A 15,866-nucleotide genomic window follows, 5' to 3' on the forward strand; every position below is an offset into this window, starting at 1 on the left:
TCTTAGACAGGATTCTTAGACAGGGACATAATGGAGTCTTATTTGTATGTTTGGTGCATAATGAGAAAGGTTTACCCCACTGCTTTTCTTGGCACTTGAGGATGGCAAAAAAAGACAACCCCAAAACCATGGACAGATCAGAGGTAATGATCTGCTGTGGGCTGTCCTGCAGCCCCATTCTGTACATCCATGCTCCGTCATCTTCCCAGTCATGCAAGAGGTCTGCTCTGTGTCACAGACATCTTTTGTGAAAAATCCTTTCTTGGGATTTTTCTCTCTTCTGAGAAGATGTGGCCTCAGCAACAAGATGTAAACAATGGTTATCTGCTGCTGTGGAATGCAACAGGTGCACCTGTAATTGGCCCATCTTGGATGTTTACAATTAATGGCCAGTCAAGGACTGAGCTCTCTCGGACAGAGTCAGAGAGAGCTCCTTTGTTATCATTCTTTTCTATTCTTAGCTTAGCTAGCCTTCTGAGAACTTTTCCTACCTTTTCTTTCTAGTATAGTTATAATGTAATATATATATCATAAAATCATAAATTAAGCCTTCTGATCATGGAATCAACTTTCTCGCCTCTCTCTTCACCTGCAAACCCTTGTGACCATGGTCACAGCTCTGCACAGCTTTTTTCTCTGCAATCTCTAACATCATCCTGTGAGGTAATAGGGATCATTTATGTAGGATAGGCAGGGGTTTGTGGAGAACAGCAGCACTGGAACTGTGAAGTCCTAGATGCCAAAGGGATTTCTTACACTCTGTGTATCCAAACCAGCCTTCCTGCCTTCCTACAGCTAGAGACACTTCCAATTTATAAGAGAAAACACACCAATTAAATACCAAGAGTTCTTGTTTGCACATGGCAACATTCGATACTGCAGTACTTTACTCAAAATAAACAGGTATAAATTAATGATTTGGCAATGGCATTGCAGGAGTGTGTGTGTGCTTTTAGATTGTGATTCTAGGGGTAGGTTTTCAGCTGAGTTTTCATCTCCCTGTGCCCAGGATGGCAGGGCCAGGGTTATGTGTATCAATGGCCATGTGAGGATAAGCCTGTGGTGGGAGGAATTCTGAGCTGCAGTGCTGAAGCCTTGCTCTGTTTCTGTGGGCCACAGGCTGAGAGCAGCGACTCTCCTCCACGCTGCTGCGAGCACTTGCAGGTGTCTTTGCCACAGGAGGGACAACATCAGCTCTGACTTGTGGGGAGGCTGTTGGGAAATGCATGTCTGTAGGAGAATGTATATATAGAATATATGCATCCCTCCTCAGCTAGTAATTTTTTAGAATTTCAGTTTCTGCCTGAAAATGGAAAGGTGACAGTGCAGAGGAATTTTTTTTCCAGTCTTGGGGGAAAAAGGCTTTGATAAATAATAGCATGAGCAAGACAGGAAACATTATTTCTGGGCATTACCTTGAACAGATGTGATATTTCATAGCCTCTAAGATTAAATTCTTGACCCTAAGATAAAATTCTTAATTTTTAAATGCAAAAGTCTCTTAAATAAAATAATATAACCTGTTGATCTTATTTGCACCTAAAAAATTACTTCTCCACTACTACTTTTAGAGTGGATGTTCAGCTGCTTGGATGAAATGATGAAAACAGGTGACAAATGTGGTTTAAATACTGTATTAGCTCTTTTATTTATTTAATTTATTTAGTATCACTGTATTAGCCAAACACAGGATGGGTGGTTGCTGGACCAGTTTCTAGTTGTGGCTAAAAACTCTTACTGGTGCACAGCTCCAGAAGTTACCCAAAATAGGCTTTTCTTGGCTGAAATCTCTCCTTACCTTCACAAGATAGCATCTCACCTATGTCTCATTGCTGATTGAGGCATTGCAAGGTAAGAGAAAAGAAGAAGAAATAGAAGTGTAGCTAGAGGGAGATGTGATCGTTTGAGAATTTCTTGGATGCACTGATGTCTTAGAAGCTTAGATACCATGGAGATAGTTGCCTTAGCAATGTTTTAGCCACATAGGCATTCACCATCATGCCTGCTCTTGTGGCAAAATGATGCTGTGTTATGTTTTTTTTTTTTTTTTTTGCAAAGCTTCTGTGAATGTACAATAAAGCAGTTTATGGGTTTTTAACTAGACATCAGATTTTCTCTCAAGCTTCTCGTCCTTGACATTCTTTTATTTTTTCATTGATGTTAATTCTGAAAATAAATGTCTTTCAAGCTAAGGCTTTTGTACATACAAGAGCCTGTCTGGTTTGGTCCCTGTTCACGTCGAGATAAAAAAGTCCCTCTTGGAGGGTCAGAAAGGGTCAATTTCAGAGGTTGTGTTCAGATTTTTGTCTTTTAAAAACTAGTACAGCCTGAGTTGCTGTAGATTTAACATTTCCACAGCATGACATAATTTTAAAATCTGTGTATTTTCACCGTAGGAACTCAGACAAGCCAAATGTTATGAAAAATGGAATAAATAGGCAATAAATGGAATAAATGTCTCTTTTATGATTTGCAGAGTATCTTAATAAAATCAGTATATAAATATATAAAGTGAGATTGAAGACAAAAGCATTTATCTCCTCCTGTTGGAATTGGAAGTATTTGCATTTCAAAGTTATTTTTTGGAAGGAAGACAGTTTGGAATTTTAGGACAGACAAACCTACTGCCTGGTAGGGCAGCAGGCTGCCAGAGGTGACAATAAAGTGTTGGTGGGGCAGTGATGCCTCTCTGCAGTGTGTTTGCCCTCCCAACACCTCCCAGCTTTAGATTCCATGCGAGAGTGGCAAATCTGGCTTTCCAGCACTTTCACTTAGGATTTTGTCTTTGATCACAAAAGCTCTGTGATTTTCAAACCATGGAGAAGTCCTGGACCGGCTCACTCGCGGTGTGTTTGGTTTTAGCTCAGCCAGGTTTGTGCTCCTTACACCAGGCGTCCCTTGATAGAAATATCTAGAGGAGAGGTATAAGCCATTTAAAACTGAAGTGTCTTTGGTGTTTTTTGGTGTATGCTGGCCATATCTAAATATGGGAGCCCTGTGAAAGCAGTAGATGCTAGCTTCTTTCAGTTGTTCACCACACTCTCCCTACCCTTCATTTCATTTTAATCCCTTCCAAGAAAATCAATAAAGCACATTTAAGAAAAAATTTATTTCTTTTGATCTATTTCAGGCTGTAAACTATAGACTCATAGAGCAACTCATGTTGGAAGGGACCTCAAAAGACCATCTGGTCTAACCTTTTGTGGGAGCCTCAATGAGATCATGTAGCCTGTTCAGTTGTGCCTTCAAAATCTGCAGTGATGAGACCTCTACCCCTGGGGATGTTGTTGCTGTTATTCTTCCTGCAAAAAATTTCTTTCTTGTTATTGAGATGAAACCTATCCTCATGCAACTCATATCCATTGCCTTTTTTCTTATTTGTGTGTCTGCTTGTGAAGAGAGAGCCTGTCTTCTTTCTGTTCACCTTTTGACTACTGAAACTACAACGAGGTCCCCCTTGAGCTTTCTCTTCCTGAGGGAGGAAAATACTTAAATCCTATAGTCTTTTCTCATAGGGCAGATTCTCTAGCTCTTTGATCATCTTTGTGGCCCTCCTTTGGACTTGTCTAGTCTGTGCATAATTTTTGAATTGTGGGGACCAGGACTGGACGCAGTACTCCAGCTACTGTGCAATGATGGGAAGAGTCAAGTTTGTCAATCTGCTTGGACCATAAGGACAGGTGAAAAATATTAGGAGATGAGAACTAAGGGCATTGAAAATAGAAAGAATTAGAAATACAGAACTGAAGAAGGTTTTGCCACTTGGGGAGTTTCTGATTTAGATTTAGTTATCAAGCCTACCTTTACCTGGGGTCAAGACCTGGGTTTGTGGTGGCTTGTATGTGCAGTCTTTTTTTTTGTTTCAGTAACTTCCACTCCCATCTAATCTGTAAGGCCATGAGAGCTCAAATCTGCATGAAATCATAATTAGCTGTTTGTCATTTCAGTTTCAAGTGATTTCTCCCACTGGGACTGAAGCAGAGCCTATTATTGTGCTATTTTTGCCCTGCAGGAGTAGCTAAGTGTCCTGTGCTGAGATCTCTGCAGGGAGGAGCAGGTATGTGCTCTGACAAGGCTATGTTCCCCACCTGAAGGATGTTGGAGGCTGACAGGCCTGTTTCCCAAGCTTTTGCTGTCCTCTGCAGTTGCTTTGGCACTTTATGCTGAAATATTCCCACGATTAAACTCCACAGCATGTGTTTGAGACAGGCTGATCTTTAATTCAGTCATCATGTCTGAGTTGTGCACTTTGTGGGATTCTGAAGTGGTTTTTATAACTTTTCAGATTGAATTTTAATGATGAGAACATAAAAGCTTTTCGACTGTTATGCACTATTTTTTGTTATAATCACCATTAATAATCATATCATAAAACCTCATTTTCATCAAGGTTTGATTCACATTTCATAAAAGCCTGCTGGAATGGCACACTCTATCCATAAAACTCACGTACCTGCTCTGCTTAATGAGGGTCCACTATCTGTGGTGGATCTGCAGCAGGACAAGGCTTTCCAAGGGAGCACAAGGCCTGGTGGAGAGTGATGGCTTCCATGAGGCTGCTGTCACCACAGCTGTTGGAGAGAAGCTGTGTGGTGGTGGAGAAGCAGTGCTCTTGTAAGCTGGGAAGATGTTCTGCAGCAGCGACTCTTGTGCCACTAACGCACAGATGATTTTGCCATATTTTATGGGATAAGTCAGTGCCAAGTCACTGGGAGATTTGTGGGAGAAAATAATGGTAGACATGAGTGAAGTAGATGACCCATCTGTTTACCTAATTCACTGCTTATAGTGGCTAATTTTGAAGTTGCAAAGACGTTTAAAACATTGGAATTGTTCCTGGTGTAAATAAATGAACAAGAGAAATTCCCAAAAATGCACTCAAAGAAATCTGATTGGTGTTTTTAACATGCTTGAACTGCAGTAAACATTGAGCCCATTCAGTTTAATCCAAGTATATTTGTTTTCACTTTTTTAGGAGAAGGCCCCTCAGGGACAGATGTACTTGGATAACAAAGATTACAGTACAGTTTCTAAACAAGAGATGGAGCTGAATCAGACATCGTCACATCAAACCATTTTATCTGCAAAGGTGGCAGCCAAACCAGTCACCAGAAGTTGCAATGAGCTGCAGTTATTTAAAGAGTATCATGGCATGGTAGCAAGCCTTGGAGAGTCACAGAACCTGTGTGAAAAATCAGCAATAAGGGAGGATGGCTGCATTGCACTTGGGAAGGATTTCACTCCTGTGTCCATGCAGGGAAGGTAAGAACAAAAACAAACAGAATGGTTTTTCTGCAAATCAAAATTAATTTTTATATCCTTGCAGGACAGATACATATGTTCATTAAGTCAATATTTCTCCCACTGACACAAAGAGGCAAAACCTTAATGGAACATCAGGGCAGTTGTAATTGCCATGGAGGGGTCATGGATCACCAGATTTCTAAATTAATCTCAGTGTTAATTGCCACCACATGCCAATTTTCCTGTGTTTCAAGATCAGACAATTGGCTTTTCTTCTCTACTGGGTGTCAGAAAACACAGAGAGATTAAGTACTTTTCACATCCCCTTATACCTCTGTAGGGGTATAGAATATAAGAAAATACAGAAAGTAATCTTACCCCCTAAAGAGTTGCAGCTGGGTTAATTATTAAAGATTAGGAGCAGGCCTGCCTTTAACAGGCCACAGCTGTAGTCAATAAGAAGAGTGTTATAAAAGAGGAGTGGTTGGTTGAGGGGAGCTGCAGTCAGTTGGCTGCTGCCAGAAGAAGAAAGAGTTAGTGTTTGAAGGAGCTGCCTATGAGAAACATCAAGGAGGTATGAAACTTGCACTAAGGAGACAACAATATGAAACCTTTGCACTCTAATGACAACATACCTCTTTCAGAAATGCATCATAAAGACGTGGAGAGAATCCATACAGCTGAGGCTGCAAACACTAAAATGGCACAATATAGCACCACTCTGACAGTTGACACACCACACATCAAATGGATGGTGTGTCCTTCTCATGCATCCTCTCCCACACCAGGAAAGGTGCAGGTCGCTGGGCACGGGTGTTAATCTTTCCTGTTGAGACAGATACAGTACCAGCAATTGTATTTGTGAACACTCAGAAATAATTTATAGACCCCAAAATATTTCAGGTAGATTTTGAAAGCTTTGAACCAGCAGCAACCACAGTGAGTGAAAGGCAGCCAGGGTGGACTGTCAACTTTTTTGGGTAGTTTTGAGCATCTTTAGAGTGAAGCCTAAAGTGAGAGAGAAGTGCTGTATCTAATCCAATTTCCTGCAGAGCACAGGCCTCAAAGTGCTGCCTGGCAGTGTCTGCATTGAGCAAGGCTTAAGCTGCCATTGTGAAGTAGAGTGCCAGCACAATATCTGCAACCTGATGCTGGAGACCTTTGTTGTGTGGCTACAAATCAGGAAAATCATATCATGTGGGAGTTGCAGTCCTGGGGCTCCCCATAATTCTGGCTGTACTGGTGACATCTCTGATTTGATGAGCGGGGCTGAGATCTGTCCCATGTCCCTGCATCTCAGTTAGAAGGAAATGTGCTTATCTTGGGAAGAAAGAAAGTTTGGGACATTTTGGTAAGTTCCCTGACCTGAGCAAAGGACAGCCAGGCTAGCTGGGTGAGTTTTGTTGTGCCTTTTACTTAGACACATCATAAGTATGGCATAGGCATCTACAGCCAACCCAGCCAATATTTTAATGTGCATCTGAAAGTGTTTCGGTCAGAGTGAGAATTGGAAATCATTATAGCTATGCTTTCCAAATATTAAAAAAGTAATCAAATTATCAGCTTGATCAAAAAAGTCCTATAAATCCTTTAGATTTTTCTTTGAGTATTTGAGGATTTTTTGTGTTGATAAAGAATTTTTACTGGAAGAAACAAATATTTTAAAAGTTCTTCAGTTCAGTATGTGAAGGCATGAGTTAATGTCCTATTCTGAAAGAGTATGGTAAGTGCAATATATACGTGAGGATGGAAGGAAGGCAAGGCAAGAGAAGGTAAGGACTGAGTGCTTCTGAAGACAAGGTTTTTCCTTTGTGAATTCACATCTATATCTTGCTACAGCTGTGTTTGCCAGTGCTATTTACTGTCCTGTTTACTATCCTGACACTTGAACGAAATCCAGATTTGTATTCTTATGGACCAGCTTTCTCCTTTCTGGCTTAACTTCTTCCTATTATTTTTCAGTGAGTGATATGATTTGTGTTCAACTTCTGTGAACTTCTGAACCAGTCTGGCAGTCATCTCTGGTCTCAGATGCCAGAGATGACATATACAAGGTCATGGGGGAGCTCACCTTCCTGTGAGGACAGGGAGTAACTCCAAGCCTTTTGCTAACACAGTTAGCGTTGAGTAAACTGGAGTTACTGTGTGTGATTTAGGAAGAGAGGTACAATTAAATAGACAAATCCATACCCATGTTCCCTTTCAGACAAATGTATATCTAATCTTCAATAGCAGTATTTTAGGGCTTGGAAAAGGATCTTTCAAAATTTTTTCTTGTTGATCTTCGCCTATTGCTTTTCCAGTATTGATTTTTTTGGCATGAAGATTGAACTTATCAGTCTCTCCTTAGCATGTATTTTAACCAATATACATCAGGTACAGTTCAAATACTGATGTGACCTGTATCACCACTCTATGTGAGCAATTACCCTTAAATCATTGGGACTACCCAACAGAATGCAGGTAAAAACCTGGATAATCTTTTGCAAAGTCACAAGTTTTTTGATTAGTTTCATTAGAATTAGTTTTCAATGTAAATTATTCTTTTGCTTGAAAAGAAAACGACTGATAATTAAAAAAGAGGGGACACCAAATATTTCTTTTCCCCATAAAGTGGTTCACTAAATTGGCACATCTGTATGGTTTGTTTTAATGCATCTACTTATCTTAAATTGCTGAATTATCTTTCAGGATAAGATTCCCAGGTTCTCTAAATTTTTCAAATGTATACTGAGACAAAACTTTCCAAAGAATCTATTTAATGGAACAGGGGATTTATCTCGCTCTCTAAAATTAACTTTAAGAAAGTATTCTTGTTTAAGCAGGGCCATTTACCCTTGGGAAGAGATGTCCGCTCTATTTTGGACCAAGCATTTCTGTTTGATTGCAGCACAGTGCTGCAGGTATTTTGTGATCAGTGTACCTATTGGGCTGCCCGCCTGTCAGCATGCCTTCTTATTTACTTTCCATTTTGAAGAGCAGTACCTTCCAATTCCAAGTTTTACTGCATTGCCTTAGGTTCCCTTGGCTCTGTGTGAGGAGATCTGGGCCATCCACCATGGCCACTCCAATGATCCTGTATTTCCAGAGTGTCCTTCCCCTAGAAATAAGCCTGTCTGCCTTCTTGTGAACAGCACATTTTCTTCAGTCCTGCTTGCTGTGGGCAGTGTAGACATGCCTCTCTGAAGCGGACCAAGAATGAACTCCAGTGACATTCTATTCAGTTGGAATGCAGCTGGCCTAGGTGTATGTTTGCACTGAACTGTGGTGTACTTTGAACTATCAGAAATGCAGCTTTTAAGGTACCAAAATATGGCAATGAAGTCTGTATTTTGATTTTTAACTTCTCTCAGATTCCTCAGACTTTAAACAATGGCTTTACCAGGATCCTTTTCCTTACAGTTACATGAAAGTGAGTTTTACAGTCAATGGACCTTAGTCCAAACCACCTTCATGAACTCCTTCCCTTGCAGGAAGATTCCACACTGCTTTGTGGCAGCAAGGGCAAAACTCTTAGGTCAGCACTGACATCTCTAAAGACACAGACTGCTCCCTTCCACCATGTCTCTGTACATACAGAATGTGGCCCCCAAAAAGGCTCTTTGGTCTCATCATTATCAGTGCTATTTGCATGGGAAGAACTTAACAGCATGGTTTTATAAGAACCAAATCTGAAATCCTCCTTTATGATTCTCAGGAAGAGGGTGAAGTCAGCTGTTTTTGTCTTAGGAGTTCATGAGCATTAAAGGTAATCTGTAGAAATGAAGTGAATAGTAATTCTTAATTCCATGTAAGTTATAGTAATAGTAATTCTTAATTCCATTACTTTGCTTACTCCACTGAAGTTATATTTGGATGAATTTGGCCCTGGAGTTTTATGATCATTTAATATGATAGTCCTTAGAAGACTTTATTCTTTGAGAATTATTAAGAAAATCCATCCAAAGGATAACAAAAAAGCAAAACCCTCAAAATTTTTAAAATCTGCTTGAAAATGTGTTTCAGCAAGCAAAACTATTTCTTTCAGTGTTTCTCCTGTCCCTCAGTTTCACTTATGTAATAAAAAGTAAAAACAATCAGCCAAATCCACCTCTCCCTGAATCTCCCAGGATCAGTAGGGGGATTGGTTTGCAGTGAGAAGGTCAGTTAATTCAAAGTGTCTATTGAATCCTTGGTTTGTATCAAACAGCAGGAAGATTGTAATTTTATTTGCTGTTAGCAGGAGAAACTGGAAGAGGAGAAGGTATTGTATAGTGAAAAGTCTATATGAGAGTGAAGTTATGCCTTTAACCATAAGGGATTATAAATCTCACTTTTGATTTTTAATTATGTTGATATATTGCTACTTTTAAAAGACATTTATGAGATTTAGAATTAGATGTCAAGAAGACATGCTTGCTGTCTAAATAAGTAAAATTTATGTGACAATTTAAAAGCTTCTTTAATTTATGTGACAATTTAAAAGACAGGGGAAAAGACTAAAGGAAAAAATCCTCTTGAAAACAATAAAACTACTTTTTTTGTGTGCATCCTAAGGCTAATTTTGATCTTTGGCCACTAGAACAAAATGGGATCATCTATTCAACAGTCAAACGAAGAAAACATCATTTTCACATCATAATTGCCTGTTTGTGTAACAACCATTCTGATTTTAGTGTCAATCACACAAACATTAGAGAAGAGTCCAGGACAGATAGATGACTTCATAACAAACCGCCACCTTCATCATTCTCAAGTGATCTTGCTTGCTGTCTGAAAGATGGCACTTCTGCCTTCCTTCTCATTTCTTATCCATAGTAAATGTTTCTGCATTTTGATTCCCCATGTGGATCTTTAAATGCTATGACACTGCAGTAAACAAATAATATGGAAGGAGTTGTAGAGTCCAATTCTGCCAATTTATTTAGTTTGGTTCACCCTCTCAAACATTTATTGCTTACATGGAGGTGTGTGGCTGCAACACAGTTTATCATGAGCAAACTGTGTAGGGGCATGGAACTACTGAGACTCTCTTAGCTGAGATTAAAACTTCCTGCTGTTACCTCTACAATATCATAAAATACTATTCAAAGCCTGAAAAGCCCAAAAGAAGCAATAAGCAGCTCTAGCAAAACTTTAGATTAAATGGTAGGAAGTAAAACAGAAAGACCATATTATGTAAAATAGGCAAATTAATAAGTTATTGTGGGATTCTGCTGCCCTATTCTAATTCGTTGTTCTGCATTTCCTGGGAAAAAGGTACCTTGCCATGGTAACAGAAACAAGACTGAAATGTAGTTATATGATGTAACTTAGAGTGTTTGACTTGATTTGATCAAAGAGGTGTATTCAGCTGAAGACTGATTTTGACACACTTCCTGCTGTTAATGAAGCCTACAGAAAGAGGCTCCATTCATTATAAGTTTCTCTGTGTTCTAAGTTAATTTTTTGTTGCTTTGTATTATTCATAATTTCAGTGCTAATTGCTAATAATTATTCACATTATCTCAGATTGGTCATATACTACAATTTCTATTCTGCCATTGACAGCAGTGCTCCCATGTAGCCACTCAAATGCTTTTTGCTCTGACAGAACATTTTGTAAACAAGAACCCACCATTATTAATTTTTGTTTCTGAGTGCTCTGTTGAAAGAATTAGGGGATACTAATTGTCAGGCTAAACACTGAGCTTAGCACTCAGTGAAGAATTTGCAGTGTACCAACCTTTAAAAATCAAGTGTTTCATTTGAGTGCCTGTGACATCCCACAAAGCTGTTGAATTTTGAAAGCAGCTGCCCTTTTCCTAATAGTTAATAATATGATAATATGGGGTTTGTCTCTGTGAGACCTCTTAGGCCAGTTGTGGAAAGATGCCAGTCATATACAAGATGGGACTGCACATAAACTTCCCTGTTTAAACAGAAGAAGGCTTTTATTGTCAGAATTTTTTTTTTACATTGAAGAGTAAAGCCAACAAGTCGAAATTTGGTGTGAAGGGCCAGTCACTGTTGAGCAGGAGGGTATGCCTGGGGCTTAAATAGCTGACATGAGGAGTAGCTGGCCATCTGTGATGAAGCAAATAAACTCAGACACTCAACACCTCTCCATGAAGCTTCTCATTGGAAAATGGGTCTGTGTGCTTTGCTCCTGACTGATGTGCATGTGTGCAGCCTCTGACATACTGACTGATTTACAGAAATCATAACTTCTCATTAGCAGCTGGACAAGTTATACTAATTAATTAAGACTTCAGTTTTGTCCCAGTTTTTCTGCCATGTAGATGTGCATGTTTTATGTGAGGAAAAACAACTGAGTTCTCATGGACAGTGACTAGGAAGAAGGGAAAGGAAGCATAAGAAATCCATAGTCCTTACATATATTACTGCATCAAGTGGACATGCATATAGGCAGGCACTGCAGCACTGGTTTTGGGTGGTAAATGGTCTGCATGATAACATGGCAACTTTTCTGTGGGCCCAGGCTCTGCAGCTGAAGGTTAGAATAAGACCTGAAAGTAAAGCCAAAATAGTAGAGAAAGGGAATAATGGAGAGAAATCTAATGATTGACAGTAAGTTTGGGTCATTGAAATTTAAGGTGTGGGCCTCAATGAGCCTGAGGAGGAACAGGAGCCGACGAACTTTGCAGAGCATAGAGGGAGAGGAATGAAAGCATTTTGATTTCATGGTCTATTCAAAAAAGGAGTAATGCTAGTGGGAGTTACATAATGTAGTTTTTTGGTAGAAAATGGATACACAACTTCTGCTTTGCTCTGAGTAGCATTAAACACACATTTCCCAGCTCTTGGTAATTCTATGGATCCACATACATTTGCCAGATGCAGTCTGCCAAGACCATATTTTTTTTTTTCTTTAATTGTAACTTTGAAAATATATAATGAAACAGCGATTAAAACAGCAACTTTTCCTCAGGTATTCTATTTTATAAGAAAATTTCTTGTTAATCAGCATTTTGTTTATATACTCTTGATTCTTCTTTCCAATTACTATTATTTTGTTGAAAATATAAAGGCCTGATGGAGGAGAGGAGAGAAAGGGTTTGCAGTATTTAGTATAATACCCAGGGTGATGACATAAGAGCTTGGTTAGCTTAGTTCATACAGAATGTTTGGCTAAAAAATTTCTCATCCTCTGCCCAGACTGCTGGGGAGCTGCTGAGGAGGAGTGAAGATGTAGAGACAGAAGTGGAAGGAGAAGATTTTAAATGGACAGATATGAGTAAAATGCAGGGGCAGTAGAAGTAGTGAAAAAGACAAATGGAAACTCTTCCATGCAGCTACAAAGAGACACTGGGTGAAATACAGCAGGACATACAGAGTGTGAGCAGGGTGTACTTAGCTATGGATTGAATTAGGCAAAAACAAGTTAATGCTGTGTTTATAAGCTAGACTCTGATGCAATCAGTCCTCAGATATGAAAAAAATCTCAACTCCACCCAAAGCTGCAGGTAACAAGAATATGAACTTGTCGGTCCCAAACCCTGAAGCCAGACAGCCAAGTAAGCAGCATTCCTTGCTAACACTGAATATCTTGCACGCATAATTACTTACAGCTTGGTCTTTCAAACAAAAGCAAGGCGTGTTAACAAGATAAAGACATGGAAGGCTATAATTCCTCATCAAATAAAACAATCTCACCCCACAAGGGAGTACAGAAAGAAATATTTCCTTTCTTTTTTTTTTTTTTTTCCTTTCATAGCTTGCTGTCAGGAGCAGATGTTTTAGAGCACAGTTCTGCTGGTGATGGGGAGCTTTCAGTCTGCCCCAAATTGTAAATGTCTCTCTGTTTAGAATTAATTGGCATTAGAGTGTTTTGTCCTTTTGTGTTAAAAGCACTGGAAATCATTCCTCAGCTGTAGCAAAAATTTCCCAGATAACGATGGTCATATAATAAAGAACTGAAGTTCATGTTAAATTGAATGTAGTTGATGGAAAAATAGATTAATGTAGATGGGAGAAATTAGCCACTGAAGTAAGAAAAAAAAAAGGTCACAGTCTGTAGTCTGGCAAATCATATGGCTTTTTAAAAAACCTGCTGTACATAAGGAGCTCAAGTGATTTACTATCTGAAATAGAGCAAAAACTGATAAATGAGTCACCAAAATGCTTACAGACAGTGACAAAGCAAGCAATTCTCTGCTTGATAGGGGCTAATGGGGCTGCAGGGACAACCTGCAATAATTGTGCTAATGGACCAGCGGCAGTCAGAGACCACACAGAGCTCTGCCCACAGCAGGTCGGAGCTACATCAAGGACAGCACTCTGAGCTGGAGCCAGGGCTGTCAGAACTGGGTAGGTTCAAAAGTAATGCACTTGTGTTTGTTTTTTCCTTTTTTTTTTTCTTTTCATGTTTTTATATTATTTCTTTTGGACAGGGTGTAATATAGAACAGATTGGCAGTTAGAGCCACTCAGTTTTAAAAAGTGGAGCAGAAGCAGTTGAATCAGTACTGTGTGAATTAGCATCATTCAGAAGCAGCTGTGAAAGGCTGAAGGCTTTGCTCACACTTTCAGAGCTACTGTGTTTGCTGTGCTAGTCAGTAAGGACAGTAAACACAGTCCGTCTGCCATTCACTCCCTGCTATCCTTGAGCAGAGTTTCTTTGAGCAAGAGCTCCCTTGCCTGAAGTGGAGATCTCTGAGGTGAAATATGAAAACATCTCCGTCAGCTGGCCACCCTGGCAGCTACATTGAGCTCATGTGTCTGGCAGGGCTTTGCACTTGTTATTTGAGGAGGAAACACTATGCTTTTGAGGAATTTACTGTAACAAGTCTAATCCTGAGTAGCATAGAGTAAATATTTTGCAGTGACTTTTCCTCCCACTCTTGTGGTCTGATGCAATTCCTTCTCTCTACTGCCAAGAAAATAAAAAAGCAAAGGCAGTTTCAAATACTCTTTTGTTTCTAATCTTCCTAGATGTGATAGGAGCAATTCTACCTCCTCCACCATGTCAATGACATGTGACCTGCAATCCTCTTTAGGAGTCTATTCACAGCTGCTTCAGCATGTAAACCTCATACAGTGAAAAGGATGAACCTGAATTTAGTGAATTGTTCTGCCAAAAGGAAGAATAAGCCTAGAATGAGGGTACCAAGGGATTCCCTTCTGTTTTCTCTGATGTGTCTTTAGGCGTACAAGCTAAAAGAGAAGAGCTATGTTGTAACATTATATAAATATGTGAGTTTTTGTTGCATCCATTGGCAATATGAGTCTTCTTTTCCAGTTTGCTCTGTGCTTGGTACTTTGGGCCTCCCAGTGATTTCTAGTACAGGCCAATGGGAAAAAAAAATGCTCTACAAGGTGGTGCAATGGAATTCATGCATTTTAGACATTATTTTTGGGTTCCATCTACTTGGCATACTGTAGTATGTGGCCAAAACTTAGCCAAATCAGAACTGTAAGAAGTAGTGATGTTTCAGAGTAAAACCATTGAACATCAGTGTTTGAAAAACTATTGTTTTTAGCCTTAAATAAAATGACCACAAGCACTCCTTACAAACCTGTTCCTACTTGAATGGAAATATTGAAGAGAATTACATAGCCAGAAATATTCCAACTTGCCTATTTTGATGGAAGACAGATTGTCCTTGGCAGAAGAGAATGACAGATTTTCATAAGGACTTGCATGTATGGACATTGTACTAATCACATTTTTGGATCTGCTTTTCTGTTGACAAAAGTTGATAGAGTGACGCTGTTGTTGTTAGACCTGACATGCTTTCCTTGAGCTGGAAATCTGATGTTTGTGAGGCAGAACACACAGGAACTCTTCATCAAAAGCTGTTAACAAATGTATTGATCTATTTACAATTTGGAGTAGGACTGATCATTTAATTTTCTTGATATACCACTCTGAAAATGTTTTAGGCTCAAGTAGATAGGTTGGAGAAAGAGAATTCTGGGTCTTCATACTTCCTAAACTCTATATGAACCTCAGAAGATTCAGGTTATGCATGTAATACTTTGAGGTCATCTAAATTAAGTATTGACACTGGCTTCCTTATATGTAATGTAATTTATTTACTTGGATGCAAAATTAATAATCTGGAACTCACCTGTTGCTCCAACTGTATTTCTTCGGGAATGAGGGTGTTCATTAACAATAAAGTTGCAAGTAGGAACATACATTATCCTATTGTGGTTACAGCATTTGATTATTGACCAAAATAAACTAATAGATAAACTGGAATAATACTTCAGAGCTGAGACTGCAGCCATACCTTGTGACAAATGAAAAGTGTTGATGGAGTTCATCCTCTCTAAACAATGTCCTTTTTAAAATTTGTCTACATGCTTTTTTCTTTTTAAGTTTCTCTTAGGTTAAAATCTGTTCTTTTAGCTCTGCCATGTGTCATGTTATTTTTTTTCTCTTCAGCCCACTCTTTTCCCTAATGCTACTGGAGGAAATAATTCCTGTACGTACAGTTCTTCCACTATTCTAATTAATGTTCATATTCCATAATCTTAAAATAGTATAAAGTGGTTTTTTTTCTCTCTGACAACCCACTATGGACCTCTACTTCTCATGAACATTTTTTGTCTGTTTTTAAAATATTTCTTTTCAATTAGGACCTATTTCTAAATGCCATGACTCAAATGAACCTACATTATTTGCTCTCTAAACTG

The 15,866-nt window shown here is 39.1% G+C and overlaps 1 protein-coding gene across 1 annotated transcript in view; it reads left to right on the forward strand.

Moving 5' to 3' along the window:
* Nucleotides 1-4,981: 4,981 nt before the first annotated feature.
* OCA2 (OCA2 melanosomal transmembrane protein) overlaps nucleotides 4,982-15,866 on the forward strand; it is a 160,126-nt gene continuing 149,241 nt past the window's right edge. The window contains exon 1 of the mRNA XM_005486403.4: nucleotides 4,982-5,262. Coding sequence (XP_005486460.2) covers nucleotides 4,997-5,262 — 266 coding nt within the window. The 5' untranslated portion in view covers nucleotides 4,982-4,996. The remainder of the gene's footprint in view (nucleotides 5,263-15,866) is intronic.

Source organism: Zonotrichia albicollis, chromosome 2 (genome assembly GCF_047830755.1).
Source record: "Zonotrichia albicollis isolate bZonAlb1 chromosome 2, bZonAlb1.hap1, whole genome shotgun sequence".
NCBI classification, from domain to species: Eukaryota; Metazoa; Chordata; class Aves; order Passeriformes; family Passerellidae; genus Zonotrichia; species Zonotrichia albicollis.